At 46.1% G+C, this 22,587-nt stretch overlaps 1 protein-coding gene across 2 annotated transcripts in view; it reads right to left on the reverse strand.

The window, feature by feature from the left end:
• Positions 1-22,587, reverse strand: part of LOC137535395 (zinc finger protein 585A-like) — an 84,121-nt gene that overhangs the window by 15,918 nt on the left and 45,616 nt on the right. The window contains exon 3 of one of the 2 annotated variants that reach the window (XM_068257229.1): positions 14,700-15,491. The exons of the other annotated variant lie outside the window; for it this stretch is intronic. Coding sequence (XP_068113330.1) covers positions 14,700-15,491 — 792 coding nt within the window. The remainder of the gene's footprint in view (positions 1-14,699; positions 15,492-22,587) is intronic. 2 annotated transcript variants of the gene reach the window in all.

Consider the following 22,587-nt stretch of genomic DNA (forward strand, 5'->3'; position numbering starts at 1 on the left):
ACTGCGTGATTACAAACACTTCCTCCTTCTGGGTTGATGGGTGGGTAAGATTACCCCCCCCCCCCCCTCACCCACCCGCACAGGTGATTTAATTACCTGGATGAAATCTGAACACCACCTATTCGGATTGCATCTGAATCCGGATTTTTGAGCATCCCTGAAGAGAACTTACAACAGATGTAGTACAGAAGAGAAAAAAAAATAGTAACTGTCATGCTATAGCAAAACATTGGTACTGTAACATATACAGTATATCAGACATGAACAAGTGCAAAAAAAAGGCTGCATATCTAAGCAGCATTAAACACCATATTATAAAGAAGGCACAGATACAGAGATAAACATTAAAAAGAAATGGACCAGACAAGCCAAACAGGGTTGTGTTCTGTCTGATAGAGGGCTATTAGGATCTGCAGAGTGACACAGCTCCACACTGGAGGCTATATTGGTCTGGAAGTGCCCTGAGCCTATTAGGAATCACACGTCAGGGCACAGTGAGCAAGGCATAAAACAACCACAATGGGGAGCAACCAATTCTTATCCTTTAAAAGAGGGAATCGCCGTACAAGACTAATAACCAACCCTAAATAAACTGGAGAAAAAGAGAAGGGAAGGAAGAGGAAACAGAAATAAAAAGAAGAAAGAGAGGAGAGCCAGGAAGGAGGGGAGGACTAGAGACAGACCAGGAGGACTCCCCACACACAAGCAGAACCCTCAAAACACCAAGGGGATAAAGCTGCTGGATATTTCACAGCTTAGTCTCGAGAGTAAGACAAGAAGGTATGACCCTATCCAGACGTGAAAGATGAATACTGTGTGGATTCCTTAAGGAGGATGCCATATATGCCTTTAGACCCAAGCTCCGTCAGAAAGGAGTTGTGGGGCGCTCAGAGGCAGGTCCACATACCAAGAAAGGTAACTTCTGGGGTTAAAGCAGGATTGCCACCCTAAAAATCACATTTCAACAGCAAATGGTCTGAGTGTATTAAGTGATAAAGTTGCTAATCCTGCATTCAAAACTTTTTCTGCTGTTATGGTTTGGAGTTATCACATATTTTAAAAGCACTGGCCCTTTAATAGCCAATGCCCAAAAAGTTACATGCTGTGGGTTCTTTTTACCTATAATATATTCCTCCTCTTCCCTTTATTTCCCTGTCTAGCTGACTAGCTGAAACCTGATCCCCTGCTCACGTGTGTTTACAAGCAAGGCTGAGGTGACTCAGCGATTGGAGGAGGAAAGAAAAAAAAAAAAGTTAAGAGTAGAATGACATCAGGATTTAGCCTCAAACTGTGGGCAAAAGACTTGGGCCCATATGCAATTCAGTTTTTCACCTGAGTTTTCTCCCAGGTGATATTTTGAAAAAAAAATTCTCAAAATAATTTTGATAGTACCTTTTCTCCTACTTTTTGGTACTTTTTCCTTTGCAAATTGCTGAAAATGTATTCTAAATTGAAGATGAAAAATTATCTCCTAGAAGAAAAAAGTCAGGTGAAAAAGTGAATTGCATATGGCCCATGGTTCCCACCAGGAACAGAATTCTCTTAATTTTCTATATAAAATTCACTGAAATCAAAATGTGGACAGTACAATACATGTGTTATGTAAGTAGATCAAGTATTTATCTACCTATATAGGTGTTTTTTTTCCTGGCATAGTATGGCGGACCCTCCTGCTGTAACCACCCTGGCGTTACAATTATTGCGGCCATGGGTGACCTTTTTTTATTAAAAAAAAAAGGTTACTTTTTAGTGTAGCTAGCTACACTCTCCCCCAAGTCCCCCAGCACTGTACCCCCCCCCCCTCCGCTCACCACCGGCGATATTTACCTGGCCGAGATCCCGCGATGGGCGAGACTTCCTCCATAGCTTCAGGCGTTGCTATGGCGACGATCGGACATGACATCTGACGTCATCGACGTCATGCACAGTTCCGATTGCCGCCATAGCGAATCCCTGGAGGCTATGGAGAGGCTGCGCTGGCTCAGGAAGGGAGGGCATAAGCAAAAACAGCGGCAATCGGGGGGATTAGAGCAGGCCGGCGGCGATCGGAGGGGTGATGTAGGTAGCAAAAGTCCTACTAAAGGCACCTCTGAAAATTTGGTGCAGAAAGACCCTCCAGGGGCTGAGAAATCCACCGCGGCGGTAATGGACGAGCTGAGCTCGTCATTACCGCCAAGGTGGTTAAGCCCCAATGGAAATGAGGGGTTGTCAAGGATTGGAAGGAGTGGCGAAGGCCAAGGTGAAATAAAGGCATTCCCCATATACTTTTGTAGGGTCCTAAGTGGCTGTGTAACGAGGGCCACTGCTGGGTTCGTTATTTTAAGAGGTGCCCGGGAAGCAGTGAGCGGTGCCTGGGAGTGCAATTCTGCCGCCTGTGCAATGCCTTTTGACCTACATCTCTTGAGTGCAATTTGTGAATTTTAAAAGCTTTTTTTAATAAACAATTTTACGCTATGTGGAGCTTCTTAGTTGTAGTGCCTGTGCGACCCTCCATCACAGCAGTGTCTGTCCTGTGGCAATTTGTGTATACAGTGGCCTTTGTCCCCCCCATAAGCTATTGAACCCTGCCTCCTGTTCTGTGGAGGCCTCAGAGGGTGAGTGTGGGTAAAACAGAGGGTGCCCATGCACAGAGCGGATAACAGAGAGTGAAGGGTTCCCACTGGATTGGTGACGGTTAACTGAATCGGAGCTGGTGATCTATGTCTTTTCCTTGTTTTCTTTACATGTGACGTGCTGGCTGGAATATATAAGGGTTTGTAAAACAGTATAACAGAGGCGCCAACAAGAGTAAAAGCGATTAAAAAACTTTTAAAAGGGGGGAAGTTGGTGGACTCACCTCCCTCGTAGAAAAAAAAAAACGGACAATGGGACGTTACTCACATACAAAGTGACTTTTATTAAAAGCTCCAAGATTTGCAACGTGTTTCACAGATCACTATCCCGCTTCATCAGTTAAAAGTTTGGAGGGTACACAGTCGGGTCAATATCCTGGCTAAGCACCTCTGTCTACTCACATTCAAAGTGACTTTTATTAAAAGCTCCAAGATTTGCAATGCGTTTCATGGGTCACTATCCCGCTTCATCAGGCAGGTCAATATCCTGGCTAAGCGCCTCTGTGAGGCCAGGATATTGACCCGACTGTGTACCCTCCAAACTATTTCCTGATGAAGCGGGATAGTGAGTCCACCAACTTCCCCCTTTTAAATGGTTTTTAATTGCTTTTACTCTTGTTGGCGCCACTGTTATACTGTTTTACAAATCAACTTGTCCACCCCTGGTGGAGGGGTGTATCCCCTTTTTCCTATCTACAGAGAGCGACTTCTTATACCTGAGTGGGGTCAGGTTATAATTCCCCCCACCTGCCTATCAAGTGGTTGCCTTTTGTGGCAACCTATACTTGTGAGTATAACCATTCCTTGATTACACACTTTATCATCTACTACTAAGCTACTACACTATATTGGGCTCTCGGTCTCACTTTGTGTTTTTCAAGGAATATATAATGGGACTGATCCTGAACTTGGATGATATCAGCAATACTGCCTATTATTGGACTGATCTGGAATGTCTCCAATGTTGGTGATCTGCGACTTTCTCTTTTGATTCAGCCGTTGAGCGCTGTCATTTTCTCTAAGTGACTCTTTACAAGAGAGACAGTTGACAGATTTTGTTGTGACCTCTGCACCACGTTTTTGTAACTTTGCTTTATCCATTAGCGCATACTATTGTTTTAGACTTTGAAAGTGGTAGAGCAGACGTGGCGTAATTGTCATTTTTATGATATTTGTCCTCCCAAGCCCAAAAAAGTTGCATGTGGGATTATTATGGCTCTGTACAAATTAACCTCTTGATGACCGGCTAACGCCGATTGGCGCAAACTGGTCGTCTGCGGGTTACCATGGAAACGGCCGCTCGATCGGCCTTTCCATGTCAGTTCACGGAGGGTGTCTCCGTGAACAGCCGGAGAGCTGCCGATCGCAGCTCTCCGGCAAAATGTAAACAGGCGGGGAAGAAATCCCCGCTGTTTACATCATACGGCGCTGCTGCGCAGCAGCGCCGTAGGGCAGATCGGCGATCCCCGGCCTCTGATTGGCCGGGGATCGCCGGCATATGATAGGCTGAAGCCTATCCTTCAATGCGCAGGACGGAACTCCGTCCTGCGCATTACAGAGAGAGGGAGGGAGGTAAGGAGGCAGAGGGCGGAAATGGCTGCGGAGGGGGGCTTTGAGGAGCCCCCCCCCCCCCCCGCAAAACGCAGATGGCCGGCGGCGATCAGACCCCCCCAGCAGGACATCCCCCTAGTGGGGAAAAAAGGGGGGGTAGTCTGATCGCCCTGCTGCACTCCTGATCGGTGCTGCGGGCTGTAGAGCCCCCGCAGCACCGATCAGTGAAAAATCCCCTGGTCGGCAAGTGGTTAACAAGCTGACACATCATTGCATTCCAGCGGTTCTGGAGGTGTGTTTAGCTTCTAAGGGTACAATGGTAATTTGCATATATTCAGCAGTGATGCATTGTGGGAGACATCTCAAGCTCACTCACTCCTGAATTATCGCAAATTCTTTCTGTTTTAAGAAAGCAAACTTTTGTTTTTCTTAACATCTTAGTAAGGGGGCTTTTAGGACCATTGTAGTCCCTTACACACTCCAATGAGTTCTGGGTCACCATGAGCTTGCTGGTTAGTCTGTACCTCTCGGTGTTACAAGCCCTACTGCATAGAGCCAAATTAATCCATGCCATGCACTGATGAGGATCAAACAATCCGAAACAGTCTGTATGCATGTTGGATTATTATGGCTCTGTACAAATTAACAAGATGACACATCATTGCATTCCAGCAGTTCTGGAGGTGTGTTTAGCTTCTAAGGGTACAATGGTTAATTTGCATATATTCAGCAGTGATACCCTGGGAGACATCTCAAGCTCACTCCAACCTGAATTATTGCAAATTCTTTCTGTTTTAAGAAAGCAAACTTTTGTTAAGCCAAAAAAGGGGGGTTTATTCCAACTTTGGAGGTCACTTTTAATTCAGTCCAGCGCTGGCAAAAAATTGTGGGCTACAAGATCTTTATGGTTTGGGGTGATATGAACCCCCAGGTAGTTCGGGGCGCACGGGGGTCATTTGAAAAGAAAGCAACTCTGTAGGGAGGATCTAAGTACTCCAGGGATCAACACACCCATGGCTTCACGCCTATCACAGTAAATGGACATATTGGAAAGTTGTTCACACAGGCGGAACTCCGCCAGAAGATTGGGCAGAGAGATATGTGGATTAAGAAGGTAAAAAAAGCATATGATATCCGTATGCACCAAGCTTCTGGGCGCTCAAACCTATTGCTTGACCCACTGAGTTGTGCTCCCATTTTTGCCTGAAGAAGCGGGGTCAACCCCGCGAAACGCGTTGCATTTGTGGAGTTGAATAAATTATCTGTCAATTCTGTTTTATCGAGACTCAAGTGAGTTTTCTTTTTTTGTAAGAGGGAGGTGAGTCCACCTTAACATCCCCCTCTGCTTTTAAACGGTTTTTAAAACGTTTTACTCTACGCTGGTGCCTCTGTATACCGAGTTTTTGGTGATGTGTAATGTGACTGCACAGTGTGCCTGTAATGAGGTATAAACACACTATGTACACAGGGAATGTAAAAAGTAATAGGGGTGTGATGTGTGTCATGTGACTGCACAGTGTGTCTGTAATGAGGTATAAACACACTATATACACAGGGAATGTGAGAAGTAATAGGGGTGAGATGTGTGTAATGTGACTGCAGTGGGCCTGTAATGAGGTATAAACACACTATGTACACAGGGTATGTGAGAAGTAATAGGGGAGTGATGTGTGTAATGTGACTGCACAGTGTGCCTGTAATGAGGTATAAATACACTATGTTACGGAATTTTCGAAGTAATAGGGGTGTGATGTCTCCAATGTGACCAGGACTGTGGAGTCAGAGTCGGAGCAATTCTGGGTACCTGGAGTCAGAGTCCGTGGTTTCATAAACTGAGGAGTCAGATGATATTTGTACCGACTCCGCAGTATATACAGGGAGGCAAAAAAGTATTTGATCCCTTCCTGATTTTTATGCCCTGACTATAATTGTAATGATAGAGGTTCATTGTAGCTGTAACGATCGGTGTCAGCACACAGAGAGAATCTGATTATTGGTGATCTGCAGTATCACCAAGAATACAGATTTATACCTGATTATTGATGATCTGCAGAATCACCAATAATACAAGTATAACTAACCTCTGGACACCTGATAAGTGTAAGTGATTGGTGCAACTGTATATGAGTCTGGACCACCTGAGGAGCAGGTGACCCTGGACCGTAATGGGTATCTCCTGGAAGGTTGGAGATACACAGAGAGTCAGTGATTCCCTGAACAGCTGTGAATCAGACTCTACTGCAGTCAAAGGACCCCAATGAGATTGAGTCCCTGACTGGATTGCAGAGAGGTCCCTCTGAGAGACAGGGAGCCCCTGCAGCTACTGGACACCCCACCGGGGGGGTGTCCCAGGTAGAAGGGTCAGTCAGGCGGGGCGGCAACACACGAGCAGATAAAGTACAGAGACAGAAGGCTGATTCGGTAACCAGGAACAGGCAGGGTTGGCAACAGGTAATCAGATGTGCAAAGGTAGCGAATCAGAGAGCAGGAGCAGAGTCAAGATAGCAATAGGTCATAACAGATATCAAGCAGAAGCCTATTCTGGAGTGTGAGGTCCGTGGTCTCAACACTCAGGGACTGATCTACAGAATAACACAGAAATGGCACAGTATCCCTAATCTTGGGTGTGAGGTCCGTGGTCTCAACACCCTGGAACTGGTCTAAAGTATAACACAGTAATAATACAGTATCCCTAGTCTTGGGTGTGAGGTCCGTGGTCTCAACACCCTGGAATTGGTCTAAAGTATATTACAGTAATAACACAGTAATCTGGCTAAGTGTGAATTCCCAGGTCCACCTGGTTCAAACACACTGAAGGATCTGACTATGGTCTGAGTGCTAACACATAAGCATTCGCAACGGCAGACAACTAGCCACTGACAGACGAGAAGTATATATAGCAGAGCGCTCCCCAGCGCCGCCCAGTCCCATTCAACCAATCACCTGCTGCGCTGGGATCAGCTGATCGTCCTGATCAGCTGATCCCTCTCCTATTGGCATAAAGGACCTGCCTGTCAGCGCGCGCGTTGCTCTCCATCTGTGTGCACTACTAGGCTCAGACAAACCAGACGCATGCCGCTGCGGAGAAACCGCCGGTCTGAACGCGGATTCGGCCGCCCCGCTGTCAGACCGCGCAGCGGTGTCTCCGCCATCCATTACAGTACCCCCCCCCCCTCGAGGAGTGGACTCCGGACACTTCCCACCAGGCTTCCCAGGATGTAAGTCATGAAATTCCTTTTTTAATTCCTCCGCATGCATGCGGCAATCTGGCACCCAAGAGCTTTCCACTATGCCACATCCTTTCCAGTGGACCAGATATTGCACGGAATTCTTCACTAAGCAAGAGTCCAGGACCTTTTCAATCTCATACTCTGGTTGGTCATCCACCAATACAGGGGGGGGGGGGGGGGGGGAAGAGGAATCCACGTGTACTGCTGGTTTCAAAAGAGACACATGGAATGATCTCACACCTCTCATACTGGCTGGGAGATCAATCGCGTAAGTGACATTATTGATTTACTTGGACACTGGAAATGGTCCTATAAATCTAGGGCCCAGTTTGGGGGACAGTTGTTTCAAGGCCAAATGTCGAGTGGACACCCACACCAAATCTCCTGGAGAGAACTTCCACTCCACAGATCGTCTTTTATCTGCCTGTCTCTTCTGGGTTTGGAAAGCTTTCCCCAGATTCCTCTTAACCATTCCCCAAATCTCCTTTAGAGCCCTCTGCCAATCCTCCAGGGCTGGGAATGGTGTAGATGCGACTGGCAAGGGAGCAAACTTCGGTGACCTTCCTGACACCACCTGGAATGGGGAAAACCCAGAAGAGGAGCTTTTCAGGTTGTTGTGCGCAAATTCTGCAAACGGCAAAAACTTTACCCAATCGGATTGCGCATCTGCAACGTAGCACCTGAGGAACTGCTCCAGGGATTGGTTAACTCTCTCGGTCTGGCCGTTGGTCTGTGGGTGGTAGCCTGATGAAAATGCAAGATCCATGTCCAACTGATGGCAGAAGGCTCTCCAAAACTTTGAAACAAATTGGACTCCCCGATCTGACACTACATTTTCCGGAATCCCATGCAGCCGGAAGATGTGCTGGATGAAGAGATCAGCCAATTCCTGGGCCGAGGGGAGTCCTTTCAAAGGGACAAAATGAGCCATCTTACTGAATCTGTCCACTACCACCCAAATGACCGTCTTGCCCTCAGAGCGAGGGAGCTCACCCACAAAATCCATGGAGACATGGGTCCATGGTTCACTTGGAACTGGTAAGGGCTGTAAGGTGCCAACAGGGGCTTGACGAGAGGGTTTACTCCTTGCACACACTGCACACTCTCTTACAAACTCCTTACAATCTGTTGCCAATGTAGGCCACCACGCACATCTGGCCAGCAAATCCTGAGTTCTGGTGGCCCCGGGATGACCAGCATTCTTGTGGGAATGAAACATTTGCAGGAGTTGTAAACGGAAAGGCAGTGGCACGAACATGACTCCATCAGGCTTCCCCTCTGGAGCATCCTGTTGGTAAGGACTCAGAGTGACTGTCCAATCCCTCCAGGTCTCAGCGGCTGCCAGAACTACCTTCTGAGGTAGAAGGGACTCAGGGGCTGAGGGCTGTACTGTTTCAGGCTCAAAACACCTGGATAAGGCATCGGCTTTTATATTTTTGCTACCAGGGGTATACGTAATTACAAATCTGAATCTTGCAAAGAACAGGGACCACCGGGTCTGGCGGGGGCTAAGCCTCTTAGCACCCTCTATGTACTCCAGATTCTTATGATCTGTATAAACTGTGATGGTGTGTTCTGCACCTTCTAGCCAGTGTCACCATTCCTCAAAAGCTAACTTGATGGCCAAAAGCTCCCGGTTGCCTATGTCGTAGTTTTTTTCTGCGGGTGAAAATCTACGAGAAAAGTAGGCACATGGGTGGAGTTTGCCCTGTAAGCCTGACCTCTGAGACAATACAGCTCCTACCCCCACCTCTGAAGCATCAACCTCCACAATAAAGGGAAAGGCGACATCGACATGTCTCAATATAGGTGCGGAACAGAACAGCTTCTTTAGTGTTGAAAAAGCCGCATGAGCCTCTGGTGACCAGTGATGAGTATCAGCCCCTTTTTTGGTGAGGCTGGTGAGGGGCGAGATGATGGTAGAGTACCCCTTTATGAACCTTCTGTAGTAGTTGGCAAAGCCCAGAAATCTCTGGAGTGCCTTCAGTCCAACAGGCTGAGGCTACTCCAGGACAGCGGATACCTTCCCTGGATCCATTGAGAGGCCAGAGGTGGAGATAATGTACCCCAAGAAGGCAACCGAGGTTACTTCGAAGAGGCATTTCTCCGGTTTGGCATAAAGCAGATTCTGTCTTAACTTTTCTAGCACAAACTTCACATGCCTGCGGTGTTCAGAAAGGTTGGACGAAAAGATCAGTATGTCGTCCAGATAGACTAAGACGAACTTCCCCAACACCTCCCTGAACACCTCGTTGATTAACTCCTGGAAGACAGCCGGAGCGTTACACAACCCGAAGGGCATCACTAGGTACTCGTAATGCCTGTCGGGCGTGTTAAAGGCTGTCTTCCATTCATCACCATCCCTAATACGCACCAGATTGTATGCACCTCTCAGATCTAGCTTTGAGAAAATCTTGGCATTGGTCACCTGAGTGAACAAATCGTCAATTAAAGGTAAAGGGTAGCGATTTTTCACTGTGATCTTATTTAGGCCTCTATAATCAATGCAAGGGCGAAGGCCTCCATCTTTTTTCTTTACAAAAAAGAATCCTGCCCCTGCTGGTGAACGGGAGGGACAGATGAACCCTTTAGCCAAGTTTTCTCTGATGTATTCCTGCATAGCTAGTTTCTCAGGTCCAGACAGATTATAGAGGTGACCCCTGGCATACAACCAGATCTCAAATCGATGGGACAATCGAAGGTACGGTGGGGGGGGGGGGGAGGGAGTTTATCTGCTGACTTGGGGCAGAAGACGTCAGCAAACTCTGCGTATTGTTTTGGCACCCCTTCAACCTGAATGTTGGTATTACCCATGGTTACTTTCGCTAAACAAGGGTCGACCAGCTCGTTAGCTGACCTGAAACCCAGTCTATCTGAGGGGAGTGAAGTTGTAACCAAGGCATGCCAAGAATGATGGTGGAGGTTGCCATATGCAAGACCAGAAATTGCAGATTCTCCTCATGCAGTACCCCAACACCGAACTTCAAATTTGGAGTACGGGACAGAGGATGTCTACTTTGCAGAGGAGAGTCATCTACAGCAGTGACCAAAATCGGTTGGTCCAATGGGAGTATAGGAATTCCCAGTTTCTTTGCAAAGTCGTAATCTATAAAGTTAGCCGCTGAACCAGAGTCAATGAAATATGTATATGAGTCTGGACCACCTGAGGAGCAGGTGACCCTGGACCGTAATGGGTATCTCCTGGAAGGTTGGAGATACACAGAAAGTCAGTGATTCCCTGAACAGCTGTGAATCAGACTCTACTGCAGTCAAAGGACTCCAATGAGATTGAGTCCCTGACTGGATTGCAGAGAGGTCCCTCTGAGAGACAGGGAGCCCCTGCAGCTACTGGACACCCCACCGGGCGGGAGTGTCCCAGTTAGAAGGGTCGGTCAGGCCGGGTCGGCAAAACACGAGCAGATAAAGTACAGAGACAGAAGGCTGAATCGGTAACCAGGGACAGGCAGGGTTGTCAACAGGTAATCAGATGTGCAAAGGTACCGAATCAGAGAGCAGGAGCAGAGTCAAGATAGCAATAGGTCATAACAGATATCAAGCAGAAGCCTATTCTGGAGTGTGAGGTCCGTGGTCTCAACACTCAGGGACTGATCTACAGAATAACACAGAAATGGCACAGTATCCCTAATCTTGGGTGTGAGGTCCGTGGTCTCAACACCCTGGAACTGGTCTAAAGTATAACAGTAATAATACAGTATCCCTAGTCTTGGGTGTGAGGTCCGTGGTCTCAACACCCTGGAACTGGTCTAAAGTATATTACAGTAATAACACAGTAATCTGGCTAAGTGTGAATTCCCAGGTCCACCTGGTTCAAACACACTGAAGGATCTGACTATGGTCTGAGTGCTAACACATAAGCATTCGCAACGGCAGACAACTAGCCACTGACAGACGAGAAGAATATATAGCAGAGCGCTCCCCAGCGCCGCCCAGTCCCATTCAACCAATCACCTGCTGCGCTGGGATCAGCTGATCATCCTGATCAGCTGATCCCTCTCCTATTGGCATAAAGGGCCTGCCTGTCAGCGCGCGCGCACGTAGCTCTCCATCTGTGTGCACTACTAGGCTCAGACAAACCAGACGCATGCCGCTGCGGAGAAACCGCCGGTCTGAACGCGGATTCAGCCGCCCCGCTGTCAGACCGCGCGGCGGTGTCTCCGCCATCCATTACAGTAGCTGTCAGAGACAGCATAACAACAAAAAGATCCAGTGCCCCTACGTCAAAGCTTGATGTTCATTGTAATATGCAAAATAAGTATTTGATCCCCTATCAACAGGAACATGTCTGGCTTCCAGGTGTCATAATTCCTGATTTATAAATTAAACACAATTTTTGCCCTATGAGGTTACTCCTAAAATATAACTTTTATTCACATATATTTAAAATGAAGCTGCACATAGTGTCATTAATTAACATAACGAGGGCAGGACTAGTACGTAGAAGGTCTCCTTGGCTCAATACAGACCTACCACTGAGACCTTGGTCACAGTACCCTCAACTAAACAAATGCCAATATTTACATTAAAACCCCAACGAAGCCAACATGTTTCATCCCACTTAATTGGAGGCTTCATTAGGGGAAAGAGTGCCCAGTGCTAGGGGTGCAAAGTGCAAAACGGCATTCAAAAATATATTTCTATCCTCTATAATAAAACCCTACTGTCTCTGCGTCCTGTGTCCCTGTGAGTGTCCCATCTACGCTCTACGAATGAGCAGGGATGCAGAGACAGTGAGGGGGAGTGACGTGAGCCGCACGGCCAAGGGGCGGGTGTATGGGCTGGCGGACGCGTGGCTCGGGTGCGTGCTTGCGCATGAGCAATGAAGACATAGCCCGTTTTTAGACGGGCTTAGGTCCACTAGTATATATATAATCATTCGAGCAACATGCTATATCAGCCTAGGCGGAGGACTCCTTTTAGTATGCGTCCCAGCGTGGCTCCTAATAACGCTGGATAGCAGAGGATTCTGCCTATAATGTGTTCTAGCGTGGCGTGCAAACACAGGATGACTGATGTTATGATTGACTGGCCTGCCCAGCATGTCATGAATGGCCGCCTCGCACAAATGCCCGCCCAGCGTGTTACGATTGACCACTATATGCCTGCTTGCCTGCTTAATGACTTTTGAGGTGCACAGTCTAATTGCGGATTGGCCGAAAATGTATAGAGGGCGGGTTATAGCGCCCACTAGCCAATCACAGCTTCCCTATGTATTCTAATGGGAGAAATAAGGTGATTTGGCAGTTTATATGATAGAAACATAATTCACAAACACCTGATTACTTAAACTAACAACACAATTGTTGCCTCTTTGGTAGGATATAAAACGTAACTTTTAATAAATAAAGATATAAAATACACCCAGAGCTGGCTGTCTTAATTACAAACTCATAACTTATGAACTAGGGGTCTATAATAAGCAACACTGGAAAGATTACTTCCCCCCCTTACAGTTCATATCGTCAATAGTACATTACACAAAACCCCCACCAAAATAACCCAACATGTTTCACTTCCTGGCGGAAGCTTTTTCAAGGGAACAAAGTGAAGTGCAAAAGTGCATTGGTGCTAAGGTGCAATATTATTAAAACAAAGAAAATAACATGAGTCAAACAGCGTGTCCGCTCATGACAGCCATGTTCCCTTGAAAAAGCTTCCGCTAGGAAGTGAAACATGTTGGGTTATTTTGGTGGGGGTTTTGTGTAATTTATTATTGACGATATGAACTGTAAGGGGGGGGGGGGGAAGTAATCTTTCCAGTGTTGCTTATTATAGACCCCTAGTTCATAAGTTATGAGTTTGTAATTAAGACAGCCAGCTCTGGGTGTATTTTATATCTTTATTTATTAAAAGTTACGTTTTATATCCTACCAAAGAGGCAACAATTGTGTTGTTAATATGATAGAAACATCTCTGATCAGCGAAACTCAAGACACATACAGTACTGTATACTTTAGTGGTAAGTGTATGAGACTGAGGCATTTTCATTTCAATTTAGGACGTTAAAGGTATGTTTTCAGACATCATGGCTAAACATAGGGGAACTAATATGAGAGTAAAAAAAAATGACTGACAGAGGAATCTGACCAATGGGGGAGTAGATTAGGGGCGGTCTTAGTGGTAATGTGTGCCACCCCCCCATAGAGTATAAAAGGAAGTCAGCTAGCAGGTTCATTTGGCTGCTGATAGAGCATGAGAGCACGTTGCTCTAATTGATTATATAAATAGAAATGTAATTTGAAATGACGTTTTGCACTTTGCACCCTTAGCACTGGGCACTCTTTCCCCTTAAGAAGCCTCCAATTAAGGAGGGTGAAACATGTTCGGTTGGGGGGGGGGGTTAATGTAAATATTGGTATTTGTTTAGTCAAGGATACATTGTCCAAGGTCTCAGTGGTAGGTCTATATTGAGCCAAGGAGACAGAGCAAAACTGGGTGTTGTGGTCAGATGAGACCAAAATTGAGCACCTTGGCATAAACTCAACTTGCCAAGTTTTGAGGACAAGGAATGCTGTCTATGACCCCAAAAACACCATCCCCACCATCAAGTCTGGAGGTGCATATTTTATGCTTTGAGGGTGTTTTTCTGCTAAGGGGACAGGACACCTTCACCGCATCGAAGGGACAATGGGTGGGGCCATGTGCCAGCAAATCTTGGGTGAGCACCTCCTTTCCTCAGCAAGGCCATTGAAAATTGGTCATGGAAGGTTATTCCTGCATGACAATAACCCAAAACACATGGCCAAGACAACAAAGGACTGACTCAAGAAGAAGTACATGAAGGTTTGGGAGTGGTCTAGCCAGTCTCCAGACCTTACTCCAATGGAAAATCTGTGGAGGGAGCTGAAGGTTCGAGTTGACAAACTTTAGCCTTGAACCCTTACTGAGATGGAGAGGATCTACGAAGAGGAAAAGGGACGAAATCCCTCCTGAGATGTGTGCAAACCTAATGGCCAACTACTGACTGACTTCTGTGATTGCCAACAAGGGTTTTCACATCAAGTACTTAGTCACACACTATGTACATTGTATTTCTATTACAAAATGCATTGGGTTACTTCTCAGTAATCCATAACCTCCCCCTCTCCACAGAACAGATAATACTTCAAAGCCACCCAGGTGTCTGTACTGTTATCGTAAGTAAGCTGTCACCATATACAATCAAGGATAGGTTTAGATGACAAAAATCTAACAATAGTACATAGCATAACTCCTAATATGCCAGTCTGTGAGCAGTGACACTGTCATAATAACTAGAAATATTCAATATCTAATGTTGATTACTTACCCGTTTTGCTCCTCGTAACAGTGTCCTCCTCTATAGCTGTCCCCATATTGTCACCCTCCTCTGCACACTGCTGATCACTCCTCACATATGTCTCTTCTTCCTCTTTAATTGTCCTCATCATGTCACCCTCTTCTAAGAACTGCTGATCACTCCTCACATATGTCTCTTCTTCTTCCTCTTTACTTGTCCTCATCATGTCACCCTCCTCCATAGACTGCTGATCACTCCTCACATACGTCTCCTTTTCTTCCTCTTTACTTGTCCTCATCATGTCACCCTCCTCCATAGACTGCTGATCACTCCTCACATACGTCTCCTTTTCTTCCTCTTTACTTGTCCTCATCATGTCACCCTCCTCCACACACTGCTGATCACTCCTCACATACGTCTCCTCTTCTTCCTCTTTAATTGTCCTCATCATGTCACCCTCCTCCATAGACTGCTGATCACTCCTCACATATGTCTTCTCTTCTTCCTCTTTAATTGTCCTCATCATGTCACCCTCCTCCATAGACTGCTGATCACTCCTCACATACGTCTCTTTTTCTTCCTCTTTAATTGTCCTCATCATGTCACTCTCCTCCATAGACTGCTGATCACTCCTCACATATGTCTTCTCTTCTTCCTCTTTAATTGTTCCCATCATGTCACCCTCCTGTATAGACTGCTGATTATTCCTTCCATATGCATCTTCTTTTTCCTCCTTAATTGTCCTGCTCATGTCACCCTCCTCCATAGACTGCTGATCACTCCTCACATACGTCTCTTGTTCTTTGAGCTCAGATCTCAGTTCTAAAAAAAATATAATACATTATATCTATAAAATATTAGCACTAATAAAGACAGCACAGAAAACAATGTAATTTGCTAGGGGGTGATAATATCCCATAAGCTGTGGTATCCTGCACATTCAGTACCACAGTCCTCTCTCCCAGTGTGCCTTGCTCATCATCCGGTGCTTCTCTCCTCCTCTCCATGCACACATTCCTGGGAGGTTACAGCAGTGCCGGCAGCGGTAGATGGATGAGGATGTGAGGAGAGAACAGCTGGAGACAGAGGAAGATAGGAGCAGAGGCCTGCAGCTAATTAGCTATAAATTATCATTACTTATGGCTCTGGCACCTGATGAACTATGCAGATGGGACTGCAGCTCCATATCCTGACCATACCTGAGCCCACCTGTCCATCACCTACTAACCCCAAACCCCCCCAAGTGCCATAGCAACAAACCTCCCAGCTGGGACAGTGCCAATACCAGGACCAAAGCAGAAGAGGCCACCCAACCCCTCTCCAGCTGCAGCCTCCATCTCCTCTGCCTGTCCTACCAGCCACACCCCTTGTTACCTGGCTCCACCCCCCAGCTGTGACCCACCAGCCATCATCTTTGTGCAGACTCCTCCCTCTCCCACTGCGGGACCACCCAACACCAGTGGCTCCTGACTCCACATTGGCTTCATCACATCAGAGATACAATGGATATGGTCATCCGGCGGCACTGTCACTGCTGGTGAAACTAGACACAATGGACAGATTATTATTATTTATTGTATGTATAAAGCACCAATATATTATGCAGCACCGCAAAATAGATAAATGGGGTTAACATACAAGGCAGGACATACAAGGTGCTTACAACAACAACAAACAAGGGTGCTAGTCTACTTTAGGGGACCATAGGGAAATTCTGCCAATGGGATTGGGTGGACGGCACCCTCTGGAGCTGCTAGGTTTCATATATGTTATAGAAAACCATGCCCACACTATTTGGCCAATCACAATGCTTTGTGCTTCAGAGGCTGCTGTAATTGGAGAACTGTTCCCTGTGAGGGTCCCCTAAAGTAGACTAGTGCCAAAACAAGATCAGGTTATGGGGATGAATGTCTTTGGTAACAATAGTTCAATGTTTTGGGAAAAATTGGAACAAGTCAGTTCCAGTCTGAGAGAGGGGTGTCCGGCAGTGAGGGTGCATGATCAATCAGGGAACATTAGAGGGGAGGGCCCTGCCAGAAGCTTATAATCTAAAGGGTGGGGATGGAGACATGATAGGTGCGTCTGTTGAGAGGGCGACAAGCAGAACGAATTATGGTGCTAACACGGGGAAAGGTGTAGGTGAGCAGAAACAGGTGAATCTTAAGGGCTCGTTTGAAGGCATTAAAGATGGAAGTGAGTTCCAGAGAGTGGGGGCAGCATTAGTGAAGTCCTGAAATTGCGCATAAGAGTAAAAAGTGGGCTGTACAAACAGGCGCAGGTAGTTGGAGGATCTGAGGGGTGGGCCGGTATGTGAAGGTGGTAGGAGCTCCACAAGCATCTGATGGGTCCAGTATTCCATGGCATACAAGATCAGCCAGTCAGAGAGCTTCACCATAATCCACCATATACTATATATACTTCGGATCTATGGCACATGTAAGAGGGGGGAGGGGGCACTAGAAAACTGGCAAACAAGTCACATCAGTTATATAAAAGTTTCTTGTATGGCAATTACTTCTAATGGGATAATCAGGATAGTGACAGGTGTACTATGACCTCCTCTGTAACAAAGTATGATCACCCCGACCTCTGCTCTGCTCAATATATAATAACAAGTATGTCCACCCCGACCTCTGCTCTGCCCAATATATAACAAGTATGTCCACCCCGACCTCTGCCCTGCCCAATATATAATAACAAGTATGTACACCCCGACCTCTGCTCTGCCCAGTATATAACAAGTATGTCCACCCCGACCTCTGCTCTGCCCAATATATAACAAGTATGTCCACCCCGACCTCTGCTCTGCCCGATATATAACAAGTATGCCCACCCCAACCTCTGCTCTGCCCAATATATAACAAGTATGCCCACCCCAACCTCTGCTCTGCCCAATATACAACCAGTATGTCCACCCCGACCTCTGCTCTGCCCAATATATAACAACTATGTCCACCCCGACCTCTGCTCTGCCCAATATATAACAAGTATGTTCACCCCGACCTCTGCTCTGCTCAATATATAACAAGTATGTCCACCCCGACCTCCGCTCTGCCCAATATATAACAAGTATGACCACCCTGACCTCTGCCCAATATATAACAAGTATGTCCACCCCGACCTCTGCTCTGCCCAATATATATCAAGTATGTCCACCCCCACCTCTGCTCTGCCCAATATATAACAAGTATGTCCACCCCGACCTCTGCTCTGCCCAATATATAACAAGTATGCCCACCCCGACCTCTGCTCTGTCCAATATATAACAAGTATGTCCACCCCGACCTCTGCTCTGCCCAATATATAACAAGTATGTCCACCCCGATCTCTGCTCTGCCCAATATATAACAAGTATGTCCACCCCGACCTCTGCTCTGCCCAATATATAACAAGTATGACCACCCCGACCTCTGCTCTGCCCAATATATAACAAGTATGTCCACCCTGACCTCTGCTCTGCCCAATATATAACAAGTGTGACTACCCCGACCTCTGCTCTGCCCAATATATAACAAGTATGCCCACCCTGACCTCTGCTCTGCCCAATATATAACTAGTATGTCCACCCCGACCTCTGCTCTGCCTAATATATAACAAGTATGCCCACCCCGACCTCTGCTCTGCCCAATATATAACAAGTGTGCCCATCCCGACCTCTGCACTGCCCAATATATAACAAGTATGTCCACCCTGACCTCTGCTCTGCCCAATATATAACAAGTGTGACTACCCCGACCTCTGCTCTGCCCAATATATAACAAGTATGCCCACCCTGACCTCTGCTCTGCCCAATATATAACTAGTATGTCCACCCCGACCTCTGCTCTGCCTAATATATAACAAGTATGCCCACCCCGACCTCTGCTCTGCCTAATATATAACAAGTATGTCCACCCCGACCTCTGCTCTGCCCAATATATAACAAGTATGACCACCCCGACCTCTGCTCTGCCCAATATATAAGTATGTCCACCCCGACCTCTGCTCTACCCAATATATAACAAGTATATCCTCCCCGACCTCTGCTCTGCCCAATATATAACAAGTATGTCCACCCCGACCTCTGCTCTGCCCAATATATAACAAGTATGCCCACCCCGACCTCTGCTCTGCCCAATATATAACAAGTATGTCCACCCCGACCTCTGCTCTGCCCAATATATAACAAGTATGTCCACCCCAACCTCTGCTCTGCCCAATATATAACAAGTATGTCCACCCCGACCTCTGCTCTGCCCAATATATAACAAGTATGTCCACCCTGACCTCTGCCATGTCCAATATATAACAAGTATGTCCACCCCGACCTCTGCTCTGCCCAATATATAACAAGTATGTCCACCTCGACCTCTGCTCTGCCCAATATATAACAAGTATGTCCACCCTGACCTCTGCTTTTCCCAATATATAACAAGTATGTCCACCCTGACCTCTGCCCTGCCCAATATATAACAAGTATGCCCCCCCCCCACCTCTTCTCTGCCCAATATATAACAAGTATGCCCCCCGACCTCTGCTCTGCCCAATATATAACAAGTATGACCACCCCGACCTCTGCTCTGCCCGATATATAACAAGTATGTCCACCCCGACCTCTGCTCTGCCCAATATATATCAAGTATGTCCACCCCGACCTCTGCTCTTCCCAATATATAACAAGTATGTCCACCCCGACCTCAGCTCTATGTTAAGGACATAGACGACCACATGGGGGAAAGGACATGGATGGAAAGACAACTACATAAAGGGGAGTGACACAGGAAGAGAGAGGCAGATTTTGCACTGGCTGGGTCCTGATGCATACATGAACCTAGAGGATAATCTGGCCCTGACTGTGGTGCAGCTCAGAGAACGATAAGGTCTTATTGGGGGCCTAAGGCAAGTTAGTTTCTTCAGTCCCCTATAGTTTTTATGGTAAGCTAAGAAGAGAGTAGGGTCAAAAAAGATGGCAGCTAGGCCTCTTGACACCCACTAGAGCCCAGGCACCTACCTATGTTGCCATGTGGATGATCCTGCTCTGGTGCAGCTGCATGGGCCCCAGAGGACGTGGTGACCCTGTGCGGTTGCACAGCCTGCACGGGCCTATGTCCACCTCTGGCTGAATACATAACAACAATCACACAACTACCTCTTCCAGCCACGTGCTCTCTCCACCTTCTGCAACATCTCTTCCTGCTGTTAGATAATTTCCTGTCTTTGTCTTAACTTCTTCCTGTCTGTGCGTTCCACGTGGGAGAGGTGAGGTCGCCATCTTGTGGTGCATAGGCTAACTGCAGCCTCTGTTAGTTTAATCTTCTGCGCACAGCGATCTATTTCTAGTAATTCTACTAGTATCAGTCCCGGATTTACCCCACAGGAGCCTTTAGGCACAGATGTCCTGGCACCCTAGACTACGCCCTCCATGAACCTACAGACACCCTTCGAACTGCACCGCAAGTGTGCTGGCTGACCCAGTTGTTACATCTCCTTTACATCTTTTGTCCATTATAGGTAGCTACAGGTGCCCCTTAGTATTATGTAGCTGGAGCTATCCTCAGTATTAAGTATCTAGAGGTGCCCCCAAGTATTAGGTAGCTAGGGGTGCCCCCAAGTATTAGGTAGCTAGGGGTGCCCCCGACTAAAAAGAGATCTGGTCAGTGAAATGCAGAGACTTGGGTAAGTAACCTCTTATTTACACTCTCATCAGGACTCTGCATAGGGAAGGAGGGAGGGAGGCACTCAGGGAGAGGAATAGACCACCTTTTACCTCATCAGGTGCCTTTAGGCACGTGCCTCCAGTGTCTTGTGGTATATCCGGCCCTGACTAGTATTACTATTTTTCTCTGTCACTGAACATTTTCAGCTACAGATGTTTCCCATTCCATAATGATTAATAATAACACTTTCCATTTTTGTTATTAGTCCCCAGACTGGAGATGTAGAGCTACCATATGGACGTGTTTGCTGTTGTGTTATTGCTAGGTACCTTGCGTTATTGCTTGTGTTTGTTGCTAGGTATTGATAGTTTGTCTTGTGTTTGTTGCTGTGTTATTGCTAGGTATTGCTAGTTTGCCTTGTGTCATTGCTTGCGTTTGTTGTTGTGGTATTGCTAGATTGCCTTGTGTCATTGCTTGTGTTTGTTGTTGTGGTATTGCTAGTTTGCCTTGCCATTGCTTGTGTTTGTTGTTGTATTATTGCTAGGTATTCCTAGTTTGCCTTGTGTCATTGCTTGTGTTTGTTGTTGTGATATTGCTAGATTGTCTTGTGTCATTGCTTGTGTTTGTTGTTGTATTATTGCTAGGTATTCCTAGTTTGCCTTGTGTCATTGCTTGTGTTTGTTGTTGTGATATTGCTAGATTGTCTTGTGTCATTGCTTGTGTTTGTTGTTGTGATATTGCTAGATTGTCTTGTGTCATTGCTTGTGTTTGTTGTTGTGATATTGCTAGATTGTCTTGTGTCATTGCTTGTGTTTGTTGTTGTGGTATTCCTAGTTTGCCTTGTGTCATTGCTTGTGTTTGTTGTTGTGATATTGCTAGATTGTCTTGTGTCATTGCTTGTGTTTGTTGTTGTATTATTGCTAGGTATTGCTAGATTGTCTTGTGTCATTACTTGTGTTTGTTGTTGTATTATTGCTAGGTATTGCTAGTTTGCCTTGTGTCATTGCTTGCATTTGTTGTTGTGGTATTGCTAGTTTGCCTTGTGTCATTGCTTGTGTTTGTTGTTGTGATATTGCTAGATTGCCTTGTGTCATTGCTTGTGTTTGTTGTTGTGGTATTGCTAGATTGTCTTGTGTCATTACTTGTGTTTGTTGTTGTATTATTGCTAGGTATTCCTAGTTTGCCTTGTGTCATTGCTTGTGTTTGTTGTTGTGATATTGCTAGATTGTCTTGTGTCATTGCTTGTGTTTGTTGTTGTATTATTGCTAGGTATTGCTAGTTTGCCTTGTGTCATTGCTTGTGTTTGTTGTTGTATTATTGCTAGGTATTGCTAGTTTGCCTTGTGTCATTGCTTGCATTTGTTGTTGTGGTATTGCTAGTTTGCCTTGTGTCATTGCTTGTGTTTGTTGTTGTGGTATTGCTAGATTGTCTTGTGTCATTACTTGTGTTTGTTGTTGTATTATTGCTAGGTATTCCTAGTTTGCCTTGTGTCATTGCTTGTGTTTGTTGTTGTGATATTGCTAGATTGTCTTGTGTCATTGCTTGTGTTTGTTGTTGTATTATTGCTAGGTATTGCTAGTTTGCCTTGTGTCATTGCTTGTGTTTGTTGTTGTATTATTGCTAGGTATTGCTAGTTTGCCTTGTGTCATTGCTTGCATTTGTTGTTGTGGTATTGCTAGTTTGCCTTGTGTCATTGCTTGTGTTTGTTGTTGTGGTATTGCTAGATTGTCTTGTGTCATTACTTGTGTTTGTTGTTGTATTATTGCTAGGTATTGCTAGTTTGCCTTGTGCCATTGCTTGTGTTTGTTGCTGTGTTATTGCTAGGTATTGCTAGATTGCCTTGTGTCATTGCTTGTGTTTGTTGTTGTGGTATTGATAGTTTGCCTTGCCATTGCTTGTGTTTGTTGTTGTGGCATTGCTAGGTATTGCTAGATTGCCTTGTGTCATTGCTTGTGTTTATTGTTGTGGTATTGCTAGTTTGCCTTGTGTCATTGCTTGTGTTTGTTGCTGTGTTATTGCTAGTGTGAGGGATCAGCTGCAAATGGTGAGTACTCAGCGGGAGATAGCAGCACAGACAGGTGTATTTTCCAAAACAAACAACAGTTTATTGGACAGCAGGCTTCTTAAACAGCAGTCTTTTGGCAGTTTGTAAAGTACAGTTCAAATGAAAACAAAAAGGCCAGTCCAGGCCAGCAGCTTACATTCAGCTTTCAATATCAGGAACACACCAAACTCCATGTGCAGCCTGCACTTTCTCTCCAGAGCAAAAACCAGCTTCCTGG

This window comes from Hyperolius riggenbachi, chromosome 10 (genome assembly GCF_040937935.1).
Source record: "Hyperolius riggenbachi isolate aHypRig1 chromosome 10, aHypRig1.pri, whole genome shotgun sequence".
Lineage (NCBI taxonomy): Eukaryota > Metazoa > Chordata > Amphibia > Anura > Hyperoliidae > Hyperolius > Hyperolius riggenbachi.